The 18800-nt window shown below is 39.5% G+C and overlaps 3 protein-coding genes across 5 annotated transcripts; 1 reads left to right on the top strand and 2 right to left on the bottom strand.

The window, feature by feature from the left end:
• The first annotated feature begins 3903 nt into the window (after window positions 1-3903).
• On the top strand, window positions 3904-4719 carry LOC139629177 (monocyte chemotactic protein 1B-like). Its single transcript, XM_071491627.1, has 3 exons — window positions 3904-4120; window positions 4280-4388; window positions 4578-4719. Exons 1-3 carry the CDS (start codon window positions 4054-4056, stop codon window positions 4705-4707), a joined length of 306 nt encoding a protein of 101 aa, XP_071347728.1. The 5' UTR covers window positions 3904-4053; the 3' UTR covers window positions 4708-4719.
• A 3099-nt stretch (window positions 4720-7818) lies between these two features.
• On the bottom strand, window positions 7819-14308 carry LOC139628816 (uncharacterized). Of its 3 annotated transcripts, XM_071490891.1 has the most exons (5): window positions 14041-14308; window positions 13434-13526; window positions 10896-11292; window positions 10668-10785; window positions 7819-10135 (listed from the first exon to the last, which is right to left on the bottom strand). In XM_071490891.1, exons 3-5 carry the CDS (start codon window positions 10954-10956, stop codon window positions 9127-9129), a joined length of 1188 nt encoding a protein of 395 aa, XP_071346992.1. In that variant the 5' UTR covers window positions 10957-11292; window positions 13434-13526; window positions 14041-14308; the 3' UTR covers window positions 7819-9126. The 3 variants fall into 3 exon arrangements, with proteins under 3 accessions (XP_071346992.1, XP_071346991.1, XP_071346993.1); XM_071490890.1 differs by lacking the exon at window positions 13434-13526; XM_071490892.1 differs by lacking the exon at window positions 13434-13526 and having other exon boundaries at window positions 14072-14308.
• Window positions 14309-15932: 1624 nt separating this feature from the next.
• On the bottom strand, window positions 15933-18063 carry LOC139628817 (lymphotactin-like). The gene is made up of 3 exons (XM_071490893.1): window positions 17269-18063; window positions 17043-17160; window positions 15933-16514 (listed from the first exon to the last, which is right to left on the bottom strand). Exons 1-3 carry the CDS (start codon window positions 17327-17329, stop codon window positions 16316-16318), a joined length of 378 nt encoding a protein of 125 aa, XP_071346994.1. The 5' UTR covers window positions 17330-18063; the 3' UTR covers window positions 15933-16315.
• Window positions 18064-18800: the final 737 nt, after the last annotated feature.

Raw genomic sequence — 18800 nt, 5'->3', positions numbered from 1 at the left:
GACCCATCTAAAAAAGTTCAACCTACAATGACATTTTAAATGCAACTAAATAACTGTAAGAATTCTTGATTTTATCTTAGCTTCGTGTTCAATTTTCTCACTTTATAAATGTAACCCAGGATTGGTTCTCATGAGTGATAATCATCCTCATGTTCTGCAATATAACAGAAAATACCCTTAGTAGTCATTCCCATTGCTCTGCCTCATTTGAAAAGGCAATTCACACAGTCAACCTCTCTCTCTCTGTCCTGACTTTGTATAAATGTGTGACAAACTAAGGAATGTGTTGGAGGCCAATTAAATGTAATATACAGAGGTTCCATAAGGTAACAAGCAACAACACTTCAGTATTAAATGACAAAACAAATTGCCAAAAAATCATAGACAGAGGCTGAACATGAGTCAACTTGAGTGTTGAGTTGCCTTCAAAAACAGCTACATATTACCATTACAAATCGTTCATAACTGTTTTATGATCTGCCACTGCTATAGATAAGATTTTGTTATTTAGTCACAGCAGCTATTGTGTTAAACCTGCAAGAACAGATTTTTTTCGGCCTCTTGGTAGCAGTGGAAACAAGTTGTAAACACAAAATGGCAAACCTGTTAATAAACAGTTACTTATTTACACCACTACCATTGACACAACGTCCACCTTCTATGGTTGGCTATGTTTTGGAGATGCAGAATAGATTCCTGTATGTATGGAGAAAAAGCTTAAGTTTTGTATCTCAGCATCTAGAAGTTCATTCTGCTCATCTCCTTATCTCATCTCCATAAAAAGATATTCACTACAGTAACAAGCTGAGTCTTCTACTCTTAGCAGAATGAAAGATGGTAGAGATTTTTGCATCACGGAGGACCCAAAAACTTCCAGTGGGACTATAGCCAAAACAAGTAGACAAAACATGCTAGCAAGCAGTTGCTTATTTACATCCAGCAGGTACCTGCTTCTGGCCACCTGATTAATGCAAGTCCAATACTATTCTCCATTTGGCTTTGTTTTGGTCTCTACTAACTCCTGATGACAATATGTGGCTCTTTAGCAGGTAAATGCATGTGTGCAACTGAAAAGGTTGTCTGCTGTGGCTGAACACAATGCTGTATGAGAGCAGTGACACTGAACCAAAGTTTTAAGTTACAGGCCAGACAGCTAAACAATGAGCTGCAACTTGCTTTAGAGCACTGAAACCTATGGGGAGCTGCAGTTCTCTGTAGGTTCAATACTATGAGCAACCATGTTTACATTATTGTTTTCACATTGACATTGAATACATTGTCATTATAAAAATAGAAATTATAGCCATCTGAAGTAAGAAAACACCTGCTGATGAGGTTTTGAGGTGTTACAACACCATGCTACCTCTGCTTTTGTTAGTGTCCACCTTTAATCAACTCTATGCATGACGTTTAAATTCTTTCACTACTACTTCTTTAGTTAGAACTGGTGGAAAATCTTAGTGTGATTGCATTTTTAGCATGTGATGGGAAAATTTAATCCATCGTAAGTGTGCTCTCATGTAACCTCATTTTAATTTCTTTGTAGTTGATAAATTGTCCAAATTAGAGCTGAACTGACCTTGACTGTGGTAAAGGAGAGGTTCTCTATCTGCATACCTTTCCTGCATATCAGGATTTGACTCCTGAGAACTCATAACTACCTGTTTGTGCAGCTTGAAGTCACCAACTGCCAGCGAGGGGCGGACACTCCCACATCCTTATTTGTTATAGTCTAAGAGATTGGATAATTCTCATTTTCGGGCTCGCACTTTGTGGGGACTTTTGATCTCTGTAAGTGCTGAGCCCATTTGCAAATGCTGTGTTGAATAAAAACCAAAAAGCCTTCATCTTTTTTTTTTTTATTCCCACAACATTAACTACATAACTGTGGATTATTTTCAGGGCCATATTCAGTTTTTAAAGCTTACCTGGAATCTGACATGTCCAAGTCTGTATCCAGAGATGGTCCCTTGGTTCCCCCATCATGTAGAGTTGGTCAGCTGACCTCATTCTCACTACAGTTCACTTCGCATTTGTGAAAAAAAAAAAAAAGAGAAAAAAAAAATCACCACAAGAAACGCCACTGTCTATTCGTACTCTATGAATATGAATTTGAGTGAATATTAATCGTCAACTATTTTTATAATCAATTAATTGTCTAGGTCAATTTTCAAAATGTGTCTCTTTTTCTTTCTCTTACATCATAGTAAACTGGAAATGTTGACTGGACAAAAAAACAATTTAAAGACATAATGAGACTTGAAAATGTCATCTGGGAAAATTGTGAGTTATTTTTTGTTATTTTATGATGCTTCTAGACAAAAAAATCGATCATCTGATCAAGTAAATAATTATTATAAGACATGGCTGTACTAACTGAACTAACATGCCACAGGAAATACATTTCTCTTAACAGAAATCACATTTTCACACATTCATTCTGTGTCGTGTAAAGCTCATCACCTCTAGCAGGCCTACTGTCGTTTTCCCCTCTACAGTCACAGTAGACCTAACATCACCTAGCTAGCTTACTTTGCTGGAAGCTAACATTAGCATAGAACAGATACTCGCCAGACAGTTTGTCGTTAAGAACACAATGAATTCCTATCTTCATAAGGTCTTGTAATGGACAACAGTATCACACAACACAATACATTTGGTCTTGGTTAACTTTGACATTAAAACTTAAAGTAAAATGGCAACATTTACTCTCACTTGTTTTACTTTTTCCTGTTCCGTCTTGAATCTGCTTGTTTCCTTCACCTCTGCTGACAGACTTGTTTTCATGTAATGGTATCCTCTGTTGGAAAATTAGGAAGACTGCAACTATATGCCATTTAATATTTACCTGTTGGTACAGTATAACCTTTTGGCCATGATTTGAAAATTGATATGCATTAATCTATTTAAGTATTCAAAGCACTGTTTTAATAACTTTCTGTTTTTGGCACAAAGATCCTCACTCCTACCTGATGTCTCCGCGTTTCCTTAGTGACCCGGTTTTGTTTAGGTCTTGTAACCTTCACTGTATTTACAATGTAAGCAGGCACTTGTTAATGTAACTTATGTTACTGCATCTATCAAGTAGCCAAACTGAACAACTGCATAGGAAACCATGAATAAGGAACCTGGGGCACTCTGATTGAAACTTTTATCAGAGTGAAATGTCTCTGCTTGCCCTGCTCTTCCTCTTATGCAAGAAAGTACAGAGGTGACAACAAACCATGTTGGTTTCAGTAGAACACAACTTTCAGTTATTAGTATACAAAGTGCATTTGTGTTTGTGTGTTTAACCTCACGTGTACTTGCAAATGCATTGACACCAACAAAGTGCCTTTGCATATGCCCTTATGCAATGTGGTTGCAGAGATGAGTACACAGCCGTCAGTAGCACAGAAACACAGACCCCAAAAACAGTAGTAAACTTCTTGTTAGAAAGTGAAAGGCTTTCCCCTTGTGTTTGAGTGCTGTTTTAAGATTCCTCTGAGTTGTACAAGTTATTATCATTGGAGAGAACAGTTTATACTAACTATCAAAAACAAATTTGACTGGCTGGTTTGTCATCAACATGACACAAATAAGGAAAGGAAAATGAGGATAATGAAAGTCATCTGAAAAACTGCTCTGTCTAGAAAAGGATCAAAAAATGTGCACTGATCCCTTTAAAACAAATGTAGTGAAGCAGTGATATCATCATTTTCACTGACCATAAAGATTAAGCTCAAGTGCTTGCTGGTATTTCAGTTCTGGATATTACAGGCATTTTCCATATAATAATTTGAATTGTAAATGTTGCATGCAAAGACCACACTCTCCTGCAGTGGAAATGTGTTGACCTCAGACCACCAGCTATGAGTGAGTAGAGGGGTGAGGATCACGGTGAGCTACTGTGGGAGGAAATATGCACAACTCTTTCCAGTTGTGTGCACATCTGTGGGTGCAGCACGCTTGAGTTACAATAGGCATAAATGAATGTGTAGACTGTGTTGGTGGGCTTAAAAAGGGACAGCATTGCAGACTGCACATCATATCTGTTTGAGTCACACACACGCAATGACAGGTCTCGCTTTTGTGTCGCTTTTACTTCTAACTACCATGGTCTCCACTGCCTCAGCTCAAGGTAAGGGCAACATGAACATATTTATGCATGTGCATTTTGTTTATCCATGCATTCTTTCATACACAGTGCAAAGTTTTATTTATGTCAGATCATGGTAACAATGATGTTGATGATGATGATGATGATGATAATAATAGACTCTTGTGTGTTTATTCAAAGGTGGGATTGCCAGTTGTTGTCGCCGGATTTCAAACACTCAAATCCACCGAGAAATGCTGAGGAGTTATTATGTACAACGTCGACCGGCATGCCATTTACATGCTGTGGTGTAAGTCAACAAGACTATATGTGTAGTGTCTATGTTCATAGTTTGTCTTATGATGTTCAGTCCTCTGACACCAATAAAATAAAATGTAGAACAATCATTGTTATTTCAGACTCTGTAAAATTTTTAATGATCTTTTCTTCAGAAATCTTGTCACTGACTGTGTATTTTCTGTGTTGTGATTTTCAAAAGATTTACCAAGCTAAATGGCGGGACAATTTGCGCTGAGCCCAGCAAATTGTGGACACAGACAAGCATGGCCTTCCTAGATGGAAAGAATTGGAGCCGCCAACGTTTCATCTTACAACGGCAGCACCACTGACACGACGTCCACCTTCATGAAAAAAAACACAGCACTTTTGAAACTAAAATAAAAAGGCCAAAACTCCCAGTTTTCTCCTAGTGATTTTTCATAGATTTCTTTTTTTCTTTTTTTTTTCTGTGATACTAATCTGGTCTTTTGTATGAATGTACATATGTAAATAACTTGTTACTTTAATTATACAATGATACTGAGAAACATTAGCTAATAAAACAATCACAATATAATGGCTACGTTTTGGTTATTTTGAGTTGCAGAGTTGCTCACTGTGTGTATGTGGAGAAAAGCATCTCAGAGTTCATTGTTCTAATCTCCTTATCGCATCTCTTTATGTACTTCACCCCCCCCCCCAAAAAAACAAAAACAAAAAAAAAAAAAACAACACAAAATAAAGATATTCACTATGGTAACATAGATGAGTCAGAGAGCAGCGTCAGACTTACAGAGTAAAAGATGGGAGAGATACTTGCAACAGAGAGGATTCAAAAGTGTCCAGAAGGATTAGAAAGAGAGCTAAGAGCCATTGGTGAAGGAAGTATTAAGAGGCTTTAACTAAATGGGAATACCACACGAAAAATACTCCTAATGTGTTATTAAAGTACAAGTATGTGAGTATTATCAGCATGTATGTTAAGTATCAAAAGTAAAAAAAACAGCAAATTGATGTGTGTAAAACTATTGTTTAATGTGTAGATGCATTGTATTTTACAAGTAAATCGTATGTTTTGTATGTAAAATCATAATTTAGGTAACATGTAACTATAACTCAAATAAATCAAATAAATGTAGTACTAGTGTAACAAGGTTGTTTTGTTTGCTTGAAGTTCATCAAAATTCACAGTGTTCCTTTAATTTTAAAAACCACACTATTGTGTTGTTTATCTGTTTACACAGAGGATGGCAATTAAACGCTGTGAACCTGATCAAAGCCAGTCTCGTCATTCTGCTGGAGTGAGTCAGAACATAAGGGGTTACACTAACATGACATGGAGACACTCAAGCAAAGTACAAGTACTCCATGTGTGTACTTAAAAACAATACTTGAATAAATGTACATAGTTATATTCCACCTCCGGCCAGATCATTGCAAAACACAATTGTCTGAGCCCCGCTTTAAAGGAAGGAAGAGTGCTTTCCTGCAACAAATCCCAATATGCCAATTAGGGCATTAACTAAAGATTGTTGTTATGGTCGGACAGAATATCTGCAGCAACTGTTTGAAACCATAGCTCTTAAATATCATTTTTATATAAGGTATTCCTTAATGTCCCTTATAATGCTGCTTTTGTAGTGAGACTCTATCAGAGTGTTTATTCAACCCTCTGGTGTGAGGGTATAGTTTATGGGGTTTGACTACAAGGTGTTCACGTGCTTTTGTCCATCCCCAGTACATACTGGTGATATGCATTATAATGTATAAAGTTTTGTATTTTCGAGGAACAGCTTGAGATGAAACATTTAAAAATGTTTTTATGATATTATTTATACTGGGCGTGAGGCCAAAACTTTATTGCTCTGTATCCTCTGAGCTGTTCTCCAACCACACACAACCTTTAAATGCCATTCAACATACATTAAGCCACAAAATAAAATGTCAACCCCAACATAAAACTTTTCTTTAATAAACAGTATGTTCTCAACTAGTTGTCAAGACCAAGGGTGAGTCATTCAGAGCAGAGTCAGTTTAATCAGTCACCCATTATGATGGCCGCCATGTTCCACCACCCCTCCTGATGACTGTGCGACATGGTGGGTTTCAGGCTGACCAGGTGGAAGTTTTAGGGGCTTTTCAGTCCACATGTTTCCATAATTTGTTGGTGTTAAAAAAAAGTGTCGCTTACTATGTGTGGGCTGAGAGAGAAAGTACAGCTCAGACTGTTGCAGCTGGGGGAGGTGTGAGGGGCTGGGAGTGGAGAGTGTTTGAGGTTGATGCAACGTTTGCTCGAACCACAGTGTAATGGGTTTTCCCCGCCCCTTGCCTAGTGGCCCACCACTGTTGCTTCTCGTATGACTGAGCTGTGCATGTATGACTTATATTTAATCAAAGGTGATTAAAGTGAAAAAAAAGTGTGAATATAAACGTGGATTTAGAGTAAATAGTGTGAAGATACTGAAAGTGTGACATAAACCCGGGTATAAATGAGTATAAAACCACCAGACTAGAGCAGACTTTTGTTCTGTTCTTGACAGTGCTATGTTTCTGCATTTATGTCCCACTGGCATATTCGTCAGTGTTTTATCACGAAATCAAAGTGCACTATATACAATATAGGTTATGAACCTAAAGTTATAGTCATTGTATGATCTATTCTCTTTTTGCAAAGCATTTTAGGATCTTCAAGTACTTTTCTGCAATCAACTGCCAGAATTATTATTCATAAAACTGGGGATGTGGGGTGTGAGTATGCACATTGTGTGTGTGTGTGTGTGTGTGTGTGTGTGTGTGTGTGTGTGTGTGTGTGTGTGGGTATTCCCATGCCCCGGTGACTTACAGTACGTTCAGGCAGAAGTTGTGTGGAGTCAAGAGAGGCGTTGTGAGACCGCCTTTTTCCTCTGATGGGTTAACCACAGAACGCCTCTCCAGTGCACTGTGTACATTACAGACACACACTCACAAGTAATGTCCAGGGAATGATTCATAGTCAGTCTCATATGCAAAAGATGTTGCAGATATTACGGTATGCACCCCTGTTTGAGTGCACCATTGACCCCAACTCCATATATGGCACTTCCTATAGGCTAAGCCAACATACAGGTCTAAATTTTTTATGGCTCTGTTTTGGGCTCTTACCAACTCCACCAAGGGAATATGTGGCTCTTGAGTGACTAAATGCTCCACTGTGCTCGCAAGCTGGTGTCTGCTGTTTGGTGCTGGGCAGGTTGAAAAAGGTTTAGCACAGCTTTTGTGCAGAGAACATTTGTCTGATGCAGGTGGAGACAGGGTAGAGGTGAGAGTGAATTAAAACAGTAACGTAAACTGCAGAGTTGAGTGATGATAGATTCATCATTACAGGTGCCACCTCTCACATCACACACAGCAGTTCTTTTTTTTTTGTATAAAAATATGAATTAATGCAGCCTATATTTTTATACTGTAAATCAACGTGCCTTTGGCTGTTCTGTTTATTGACACAAGACTGCTGAAATATTGTGTCAGATGGTGTTTAATTTTCTGAGAAAAGAGGATGAAGTTCTACAAATACTTTTCTGCTGAATTACACAGCCACAAACATTCACTCGCACACGGAGATGCTATAGGGGTCTTCAGGATGTGGTGGTTATGGTGGTAAAGCAGCCATTCCGTTTCAAATAAAACCAAACACATCACGCCTGAAACAGAAAGGCATCATAACACAAATATCACACATATCATTTGCTGCATACATACACTATTAAACTCCACATATATAGTAGATCTTTTGTCTGAAAATCGTATGAAGAACTGAACTGTGACCATTTTCCTAAAATAGCTACATGTAGATTTTGAGATATACAACCACCAAAGTCTGTGTTATCTACATTTAAACAGAATGTGTTCAGCAAATGACTGATGACAAAAGGAAAGGTTGAGTTTTGATTTTTATCTGTAAGTTTCCAGTCACCCTGTCACATTCAGGAAGGTTTCTTTGGCATTTTGTGTGCATCACAGTAAATGAAAAGATGATGTGATATGCAGGCAACATACTGACTCCCAATTTCATGATGCACAGTAAGAAGAAGTAACTCTAACAGTATGCTGCATTCTCTAATGACAGCTGATCAACATTGAATGAACAGTGCTGACCTGCTCAGATCTAGGACTTGTGCATCTATCAGGTCAGTAAACAGATAAGGAACATCCTTCTTTGCTCTATCATGCAGCCTTTGCACAGTGAAGCTACCAACCAGACCAAAACAGAGTAGGCTACATTTTACTGAACCTCTATGTTTTAACATATATAGTAACAGCTGTAGGCCTATCTATGATGTTCATCTCTGTCATAATCTCTTATCTTGGTTTAGCTGTATGACTGTGTTGGTTTCCTTCCTGTGCATTGAGAACCAGATTTCATATGCAGGCCAGTTCTGATTCAGAATATGCTCCATTTGTTTAATATCAACAGCACATTGTTTGCTCAGAAAGACTTTATTGGCAGCTGAGAGTGGGAAAGGATCAGTTATATACTTTGACACAAACATACATTTATAAAACAAGGTGCAACATACATTTGAATATATATACTGTGTATTTAATAAAAAAAAAAAAAAACACTGTATTATTATACATTATGTGTTAATATACAATCCATAATGATATATAAAAGTTGTTTTTGCCTCAGGTTTGTTTACTGTTTTTGTGATATAGCGTACATAAGACAAGCCCAAGTGGAAAGAGTAACGTGTGCTGACAGTGGTAAATTTGACTTGTCTTGCAGTTCCTCAGGTACGTTTTCTCTGCCCCTTCATCCTTCTCCAGGTCGTTTTCCTCTGTCGTTTCTTTGCTTTCCTGCGTCTCTTTACTGGTGCTTTTTTTGATGTTGTGGATGCCGCTGGTGTGATGCCACTTGTTGATTCCTGTTCATTCTCCTCCCTCACTAGCGAGGCTTTTGTGTCCTGGTCCACCTTCTCTGGTGTGTTTTTTGATGTTGTCGATGCTAATGGTGTGATGCCACTTGTTGATTCCTGTTCATTCTCCTCCCTCACTAGCGAGGCTTTTGTGTCCTGGTCCACCTTCTCTGGTGTGTTTTTTGATGTTGTCGATGCTAATGGTGTGATGTCACTTGTTGATTCCTGTTCATTCTCCTCCCTCACTAGCGAGGCTTTTGTGTCCTGGTCCACCTTCTCTGGTGTGTTTTTTGATGTTGTCGATGCTAATGGTGTGATGCCACTTGTTGATTCCTGTTCATTCTCCTCCCTCACTAGCGAGGCTTTTGTGTCCTGGTCCACCTTCTCTGGTGTGTTTTTTGATGTTGTCGATGCTAATGGTGTGATGTCACTTGTTGATTCCTGTTCATTCTCCTCCCTCACTAGCGAGGCTTTTGTGTCCTGGTCCACCTTCCCTGGTGTGTTTTTTGATGTTGTCGATGCTAATGGTGTGATGTCACTTGTTGATTCCTGTTCATTCTCCTCCCTCACTAGTGAGGCTTTTGTGTCCTGGTCCACCTTCCCTGGTGTGTTTTTTGATGTTGTCGATGCTAATGGTGTGATGTCACTTGTTGATTCCTGTTCATTCTCCTCCCTCACTAGTGAGGCTTTTGTGTCCTGGTCCACCTTCCCTGGTGTGTTTTTTGATGTTGTGGATGCTGCTGGTGTGATGCAACTTGTTGATACCTGTTTATTCTCCTCCATCTTTGGCAGGGCTTTTTTCTGGTCCACCTTCAGCATGGCTGTTTTTACCCAGTCGATGTTAGGGTTGGAGCAAACCCTTTTTCCAGTCTTCATCCAAAACCTGTAATTGATTATGAGCTGTTAATTTCATCATAATGCAGTTTTAATGTTATTTTTAATTAACCACTGATTGATAATTATTGAAAGGGGTGGTTCAGTTGAAATTAAACAAAAATGTGTTTCCTCACTTCCCTCTAGTGGTTTATAGATCGTTGGTTCAGGTTTTGAAATATCCAGGCTCTATACACTGAAAACTGGTATTTAAAAATTTCTACAGACAGATTATTCCAAATAATGCACAGTTCTCACTGTTTTCAAAGGAACTATTTCTGAGTAGAAAGGACGTCCAATGAAAACAGTTGACAGCTTTTCGGGTTATCCAGAATGACGGGGACACTTTCTAGAAAGAGATGTTGCTGTTGATTTTTTTTTTTATAATTGACTGAATGTGAAAACCTGGACAAATACTGTCCACACAGGTAGATACCAATAAAGGTAAGTTAGGATATGTGTTTTTTTAAACCCTTCCCTTATTTATTTGTGAATACAGATAGTTGGTCGTTGATACAGTGTGAAATTGCAGGGCCACTTACACCACAGCTCTGATGCGACAGACGCCTTCAGCCTGAACGGTGTAATCGGCTATTCGCTCAATAGGGGGTCTGGTTTTGGACCACACGGGACAAGGGCAGTTTCCTACAGGTCCAAGGGCTAAACAAGACACACATAGAGAAGGAAAGATTAAGCACCCTTCATTTTACACTGACAAACTTTCAGACCATACGCTCAATCACAATTATATCGTTTTTTTCAGTACTCACTTGCATGGACTGAGCTCATCCATGTGATGAAGCAGAGAAGAGTGACCAGGCTGAATCTCATCCTCAAAATTTACACTGTGGCTTTGTCCTTCAGTGGCTGAGCGCAGTATCTCTCAGCACAAATGTTTACAATCTCAATCACTCACAGAAAGTCTCGTCACTTCGCTGAGTAGTTGTCAGAATCCGTCTCGCTCACACAGCAGGTGGTTTATGTTCGTTGGCTTTACCAATGTGGCAAAGTTCTCTCTGTCTTTCTGATCATTCAAGTTTTAATGCTCGCTCTTATAAAACACAAGCCCCTCCGCCTCTCTCTCTCACACCTCACTTCGAACCCGTCACCATGGAGGATAGTCACTGTGGCCACACAGTGGGGAGAGGAAACTATGAGTTCACCTTTCTACAACCAGAGAAGAGAAATATATTATTCAACCACAGGCCTTCCCACAGTGCAACACGTACAACCGTAGCATCACTCAAAAATACAAATCTTCATACATATGTGTACACATACACACAGACATACTCTTGAGTTTCCTCTACACTCACTCTGAAAGCCACAAGTTGCCTCTACTTTAAAAGTCACTGATAGTATTCAAAGTTTAGTAGCTGAAAGGAGAAAACAATTTTATTGAATATTAGATTAGCTCTGGGGAAATTTCATGCGGTTCATTAGTTAAGAATTATACATAAATGATCTACACTTACCAAAAATGTTTGTACTAATGTTAAATATATAACTTTCACTTTGATATCAACCACATTCACATCAATGACAGTTACGTTCTCAGTCAAGCGTTGCTGAACGGTACTGTACGCCCATGGTACGCCCACCCAGGAGGTTGAAATTATTTTTGGCACTTTCTCAAGATTTCATTTGTGTATAAAGACTTTTTGACTGACATCTCTGTCACTGTTAGGTTTGTTGTTTTTGTTCATATCAGTCTGTAAAACTATGACATTTTGAGCCAAAATAAATTTGTTTCACTGAAATTGCTGTAATTAGTGGATTTGCTCACAGAAGCAGAGCTCAACTTTGGTGAAGACTGACGTGTTTGACAACTCTAAACCCTCTTGCCAGTTATGACTCTTATGGATGATCAGTCTAACAGGGAGGAAGTTATCATATTAGCTGAGGTGGGCTGTCCACCTCTATCCATAATAGTCCTCAAAACCTATTTTCCCTTTAGCCAAGCTAGCTAGTGGGCTACTGTGGGTGGTTAGTAATAGCTTGTTGCCAGCTAGCCAACATGTTGTTGGTTATCTCACCAGCCACATGCACTTCCCAACCAGCCCTTCAATTACTGTAATAAATAGGTTCAGGCCACTGAGCATTTGGTTCAGAGAATGGAATTTAGTGTTTTAGCAATTCATAAAAAGTATAGTGTGTTTATTGTTCATTTGATTTAACTTAGATATGTTGCAATATCATATATGTTAGCAAATCAATATCACAAAATGGCAGGACAGAAATGCCAAAGATAAGTTTGAGGTAACTTAGAGCAGTTTCACAGTAACAGTTTGTCCACCAGAGAACATGGACAAGTTTTTCAAATGCAAAATGTCTTGCTCTGTATATCTTGGCATCAGTTGTTCATTTACAATCAAATCATATAATATCGGCATCAGGCTGGTCGGGTTCCAACTATGACCCTGTGACCTCGGCCTCTAACTGGAGTCCTGGAACATGTCAGAGGAATATAAAAGGTGCTAACCCTGCATTCGAGCAACCAACTCTGAACCAGAGTGGCAGAATCCCTCTGGCCACCATCATGATCCTTTCAGTGTTGTTAAACTTTGAACTTTGAGACGAAAAAAACTCTCATATCAGCCTCCGACTTCTAATTCTGAGTCAAAGACGTTGGCACTGATGATATGTCAAATGTCACTTTATCAAAAGAACTACAGAAGTCTCAACAACGTTTTTGGTAGAATAGCAGCAAATGTACCATCACTGACAGTTACATCAAAATAAAATCCATTATTAACGCTAAATCTATCAATTCAGCTAATTTTCTAGAAGCTATAAGTCACCTGGTAACAAACTGGTAAAGATGTGTAACACGATAAAAGAGTAATATATAGGGTAATACAACTTTTGTAATAACACTGGGGCAAACCATCTTGGAATAATGTGTGAAGTTGAAATATGAGATGTTTTTCATTCCACTGTGTGAACACAACTTTAGCAGAAGTCTAATCAGCCAGAATATGATAAAGCACCTGTGGGCATGTGCATGACCTTTGATGAAAGGATGGTGGTTTTTGATAGCGACAAGACAGTTTTAGTTTTATACCACATTAGAATTTCCCAGAAAAGAGGAATAAAACATGTATGATGGACGAGGGAGGATATAGCCTTGAAAATTACATTTATATAATAGTTTAAGGGTGCACATTTAGGAAAAAGGGACCATGAATAGTGTATTCAGAAGGAGGCATATGTTAATCCTCAAGTTATAACACAGTATTTAACCAACTGTAAAGACAGGCAGTCTGTGCGTGTGTGCGTGTGTGTATTCCCATGCCCCGGGGACTTACAGTACGTTCAGGCTGATGTGTGGAGTCAAGGGAAGTGTTGTGAGACTGCATTTTTCTCCCAACGTGTTAACCACAGAACGCCTCTCCAGTGCACTGTGTACATTACAGACACACACACTCACAAGTAATGTCCGGGGAATCGTTCATAGTCAGTCTCATATGCAAAAGACGTTGCAGATATTACGGTATGCACCTCTGTTTGAGTGCACCATTGACCCCAACTCCATATGTGGCACTTCCTATAGGCTGTCCAAGCCTACAGACAGGTCTGAGTGGGGCTCTGGCCTGGGTCTATTTGTTCGGGATGCCTTCATAATGTATCACAGCGTCTCCCCTGATTAATTTCAACTCTGTACCATTTTCCTTTGAGATCCTTTAAAGGCTCTTTTAACTGACATTTTTCCAATCATCTTTTGCTTTTATGTATCAGAAGAATTGACGCAGAAATGCTTGCTCATTACCTCCTAGTCTACATGTCAAACAGGTTAGCAAAGACTTTATTGTCTAAACACCCAAAAGGGTTTGTGTGTGTGTGTGTGTGTGTGTGTGTGTGTGTGTGTGTGTGTGTGTGTGTGTGTGTGTGTCAGGATGGGCGTGGCCGACCTACTTCCCAGTTCCCTCCAAGACGATCCACACACCTGCCGCTCATCGGCTCACCGAGGCTCCGCTCCTGACCGCTGCTCAGACCCAGCTCTCACCTCCAGTCCTCCCCAGGTCGTCGGCTGCTCACTCTGGTCTGCGCTTCGACCAGCTTCCACGGTTTTCATTGCTGTTTACACTGTGATTCACCTTCATTTCCCGCTGCTCCAGGTCGCTGCCTGCTACTCGCTTCCCGCTTTCTGTTGTGTCGCCACATCCAGCCTGGTCCACCTACCAGAAACACCTGCACTCACCGGCTCGGTTTCCCCGCCTCGAAACGCCAGCTCACTCCGCCCTGACAGCGCTGGCACCGCAGCCTTCGTTTCCTGTCTGCTTGCTGCTCACAATAAAGCATTTGAACCCGTGCCTGCCTCCTGTGCCTGTGTTTTGCACTTTTGAGTCCAAACGAATTTTAGCGGCTTATTACAAAAGCACATGGAGCAAAATTAGCATTCATGTGGGGCCATGTTTTCTGATCACTTGATGAACACAAGTGCAATAGTCATGTTTTGGGCTCTTACCAACTCCACCAAGGGAATATGTGGCTCTTGAGTGACTAAATGCTCCACTGTGCTCACAAGCTGGTGTCTGCTGTTTGGTGCTGGGCAGGTTGAAAAAGGTTTAGCACAGCTTTTGTGCAGAGAACATCTGTCCGATGCAGGTGGAGACAGGGTAGAGGTGAGAGTGAATTAAAACAGTAACTGCAGAGTTGAGTGATGATAGATTCATCATTACAGGTGCCACCTCTCACATCACACACAGCAGTTCTTTTTTTTTTTTCATATGAAAATATTAATTAGTGCAGTTTTTATTCTTATATTCTAAATCAACATGGCTTTGTTGGTTTTTACCTACAGATGCATTTGACAGGTCTGTCACATGTTTATTAACACAAGACTGCTGAAATATTGTGTCAGATGGTGTTTAATTTTCTGAGAAAAGAAGGACGCTAACACATTTCTGCTGAATTACACAGCCACAAACATTCACTCGCACACGGAGATGCTATAGGGGTCTTCAGGATGTGGTGGTTATGGTGGTAAGGCAGCCATTCCGTTTCAAATAAAACCAAACACATCACACCTGAAACAGAAAGGCATCATAACACAAATATCACACATATCATTTGCTGCATACATACACTATTAAACTCCACATATATTGTAGATCTTTTGTCTGAAAATCGTATGAAGAACTGAACTGTGACCATTTTCCTAAAATAGCTACATGTAGATTTTGAGATATACAACCACCAAAGTCTGTGTTATCTACATTTAAACAGAATGTGTTTAGCAAATGACTGATGACAAAAGGAAAAGTTGAGTTTTGATTTTTATCTGTAAGTTTCCAGTCACCCTGTCACATTCAGGAAGGTTTCTTTGGCATTTTGTGTGCATCACAGTAAATGAAAAGATGATGTGATATGCAGGCAACATACTGACTCCCAATTTCATAATGCACAGTAAGAAGAAGTAACTCTAACAGTATGCTGCATTCTCTAATGACAGCTGATCAACATTGAATGAACAGTGCTGACCTGCTCAGATCTAGGACTTGTGCATCTATCAGGTCAGTAAACGGATAAGGAACATCCTTCTTTGCTCTATCATGCAGCCTTTGCACAGTGACACTACCAACCAGACCAAAACAGAGTAGGCTACATTTTACTGAACCTCTATGTTTTAACATATATAGTAACAGCTGTAGGCCTATCTATGATGTTCATCTCTGTCATAATCTCTTATCTTGGTTTAGCTGTATGACTGTGTTGGTTTCCTTCCTGTGCATTGAGAACCAGATTTCATATGCAGGCCAGTTCTGATTCAGAATATGCTCCATTTGTTTAATATCAACAGCACATTGTTTGCTCAGAAAGACTTTATTGGCAGCTGAGAGTGGGAAAGGTTCAAGTATATACTTTGACACTGACACACACACACACACACACACACACACATTTATACAACAAGGTGCAAAATACATTTAAATATACATACTGTGTATTCAAAAAAAAATACACAGTGTTACTGTACATTATGTGTTAATATACAATCCATAATGATATATAAAAGTTGTTTTTGCCTCAGGTTTGTTTACTGTTTTTGTGATATAGCGTACATAAGACAAGCCCAAGTTGGAAGAGTAACGTTTGGTGACAGTCGTAAATTTGATTTGTCTTGCAGTTCCTCAGGTACGTTTTCTCTGCCCCTTCATCCTTCTCCAGGTTGCTTTCCTTCATCGTTTCATTCCCTTCCGTGTCTCTTCCCTGGTGTGTTTTTTGATGTTGTGGATGCTGCTGGTGTGATGCCACTTGCCGATCCCTGTTCACTCTCCTCCATCTCTCGCGAGGCTTTTTTGCCCTGGTCCACCTTCAGCATGGCTGTTTTTACCCAGTCGATGTTAGGGTCGGAGCAAACCCTTTTTCCAGTCACCGTCCGAAACCTGTAATTGATTATGAGCTGTTAATTTCATCATAATGCAGTTTTAATGTTATTTTTAATTAACCACTGATTGATAATTACTGAAAGGGGTGGTTCAGTCGAATTTAAACAAAAATGTGTTTCCTCACTTCCCTCTAGTGATTTATAGATCGTTGGTTCAGGTTTTGAAATATCCAGGCTCTGTACACTGAAAATTGGTATTTAAAAATTTCTACAGACAGATTATTCTAAATAATGCACAGTTCTCACTGTTTTCAAAGGAACTATTTCTGAGTAGAAAGGACGTCCAATGAAAACAGTTGACAGCTTTTCGGGTTATCCAGAATGACGGGGACACTTTCTAGAAAGAGATGTTGCTGTTGATTTTTTTATAATTGACTGTATGTGAAAACCTGGACAAATACTGTCCACACAGGTAGATACCAATAAAGGTAAGTTAGGATATGTGTTTTTTTAAACCCTTCCCTTATTTATTTGTGAATACAGATAGTTGGTCGTTGATACAGTGTGAAATTGCAGGGCCACTTACACCACAGCTCTGATGGGACAGACGCCTTCAGCCTGAACGGTGTAATCCACAATTCGCCGAATAGGGGGTCTGGTTTTGGACCACACGGGACAAGGGCAGTTTCCTACAGGTCGAAGGGCTAAACAAGACACACAGAGAAGGAAAGATTAAGCACCCTTCATTTTACACTGACAAACTTTCAGACCATACGCTCAATCACAATTATGTAGTTTTTTTCAGTACTCACTTGCATGGACTGAGCTCATCCATGTGATGAAGCAGAGAAGAGTGACCAGGCTGAATCTCATCCTCAAAATTTACACTGCGGCTTTGTCCTTCAGTGGCTGAGCGCAGTATCTCTCAGCACAAATGTTTACAATCTCAATCACTCACAGAAAGTCTCGTCACTTCGCTGAGTAGTTGTCAGAATCCGTCTCGCTCACACAGCAGGTGGTTTATGTTCGTTGGCTTTACCAATGTGGCAAAGTTCTCTCTGTCTTTCTGATCATTCAAGTTTTAATGCTCGCTCTTATAAAACACAAGCCCTTCCGCCTCTCTCTCACACCTCACTTCGAACCCGTCACCATGGAGGATAGTCACTGTGGCCACACAGTGGGGAGAGGAAACTATGAGTTCACCTTTCACCAACCAGAGATGAGAAATATAGTATTCAACCACAGGCCTGCCTAACATGCAACACAACCGTAGCATCACTCAAAAGTACAAATCTTCACACGTATACACATACACACAGACTTGAGTTTCCTCTACACTCACTCTGAAAGCCACAAGTTGCCTCTACTTTAAAAGTCACTGATAGTATTCAAAGTTTAGTAGCTGAAAGGAGAAAACAATTTTATTGAATATTAGATTAGCTCTGGGGAAATTTCGTGCGGTTCATTAGTTAAGAATTATACATAAATGATCTACACTTACCAAAAACGTTTGTGCCATGTTTAAAAAAAAAAAATCACTTTGATATCAACCACATTCACATCAATGACAGTTACGTTCTCAGTCAAGCGTTGCTGAACGGTACTGTACGCCCATGGTACGCCCACCCAGGAGGTTGAAATTATTTTTGGCACTTTCTCAAGATTTCATTTGTATATGAAGACTTTTTGACTGACATCTCCGTCACTGTTAGGTTTGTTGTTTTTGTTCATATCAGTCTGTAAAACTGTGACATTTTGAGCCAAAATAAATTTGTTTCACTGAAATTGCTGTAATTAGTGGATTTGCTCACAGAAGCAGAGCTCAACTTTGGTGAAGACTGATGTGTTTGACAACTCTAAACCCTCTTGCCAGTAATGACTCTTATGGATGATCAGTCTAACAGGGAGGAAGTTATCATATTAGCTGAGGTGGGCTGTCCACCTCTATCCATAATAGTCCTCAAAACCTATTTTCCCTTTAGCCAAGCTAGTTAGTGGGCTACTGTGGGTGGTTAGTAATAGCTTGTTGCCAGCTAGCCAACATGTTGTTGGTTATCTCACCAGCCACATGCACTTTCCAACCAGCCCTTCAATTACTGTAATAAATAGGTTCAGGCCACTGAGCATTTGGTTCAGAGAATGGAATTTAGTGTTTTAGCAATTCATAAAAAGTATAATGTGTTTATTGTTCATTTGATTTAACTTAGATATGTTGCAATATCATATATGTTAGCAAATCAATATCACAAAATGGCAGGACAGAAATGCCAAAGATAAGTTTGAGGTAACTTAGAGCAGTTTCACAGTAACAGTTTGTCCACCAGAGAACATGGACAAGTTTTTC

This window comes from Trachinotus anak, unplaced genomic scaffold (genome assembly GCF_046630095.1).
Source record: "Trachinotus anak isolate AG129_WGS33_773 ecotype Australia unplaced genomic scaffold, CSIRO_AGI_Tana_v1 ptg000012l, whole genome shotgun sequence".
Taxonomy (NCBI): Eukaryota; Metazoa; Chordata; class Actinopteri; order Carangiformes; family Carangidae; genus Trachinotus; species Trachinotus anak.
This window is presented reverse-complemented; position numbering and strand designations above follow the sequence as displayed.

Bases quoted from the DNA above. Each gene is read 5' to 3' on its own strand.
- LOC139629177 (XM_071491627.1), top strand. From the start codon at position 4,054: ATGACAGGTCTCGCTTTTGTGTCGCTTTTACTTCTAACTACCATGGTC. The intron at 4,121-4,279 runs GTAAGGGCAACA...GTTTATTCAAAG, and splicing joins CTCCACTGCCTCAGCTCAAG to GTGGGATTGCCAGTTGTTGT. The intron at 4,389-4,577 runs GTAAGTCAACAA...GATTTTCAAAAG, and splicing joins TGCCATTTACATGCTGTGGT to ATTTACCAAGCTAAATGGCG.
- LOC139628816 (XM_071490891.1), bottom strand. From the start codon at position 10,956: ATGAGATTCAGCCTGGTCACTCTTCTCTGCTTCATCACATGGATGAGC. The intron at 10,786-10,895 runs GTGAGTACTGAA...TGTCTTGTTTAG, and splicing joins GATGAGCTCAGTCCATGCAA to CCCTTGGACCTGTAGGAAAC. The intron at 10,136-10,667 runs GTAAGTGGCCCT...AATCAATTACAG, and splicing joins TGTCGCATCAGAGCTGTGGT to GTTTTGGATGAAGACTGGAA.
- LOC139628817 (XM_071490893.1), bottom strand. From the start codon at position 17,329: ATGAGATTCAGCCTGGTCACTCTTCTCTGCTTCATCACATGGATGAGC. The intron at 17,161-17,268 runs GTGAGTACTGAA...TGTCTTGTTTAG, and splicing joins GATGAGCTCAGTCCATGCAA to CCCTTCGACCTGTAGGAAAC. The intron at 16,515-17,042 runs GTAAGTGGCCCT...AATCAATTACAG, and splicing joins TGTCCCATCAGAGCTGTGGT to GTTTCGGACGGTGACTGGAA.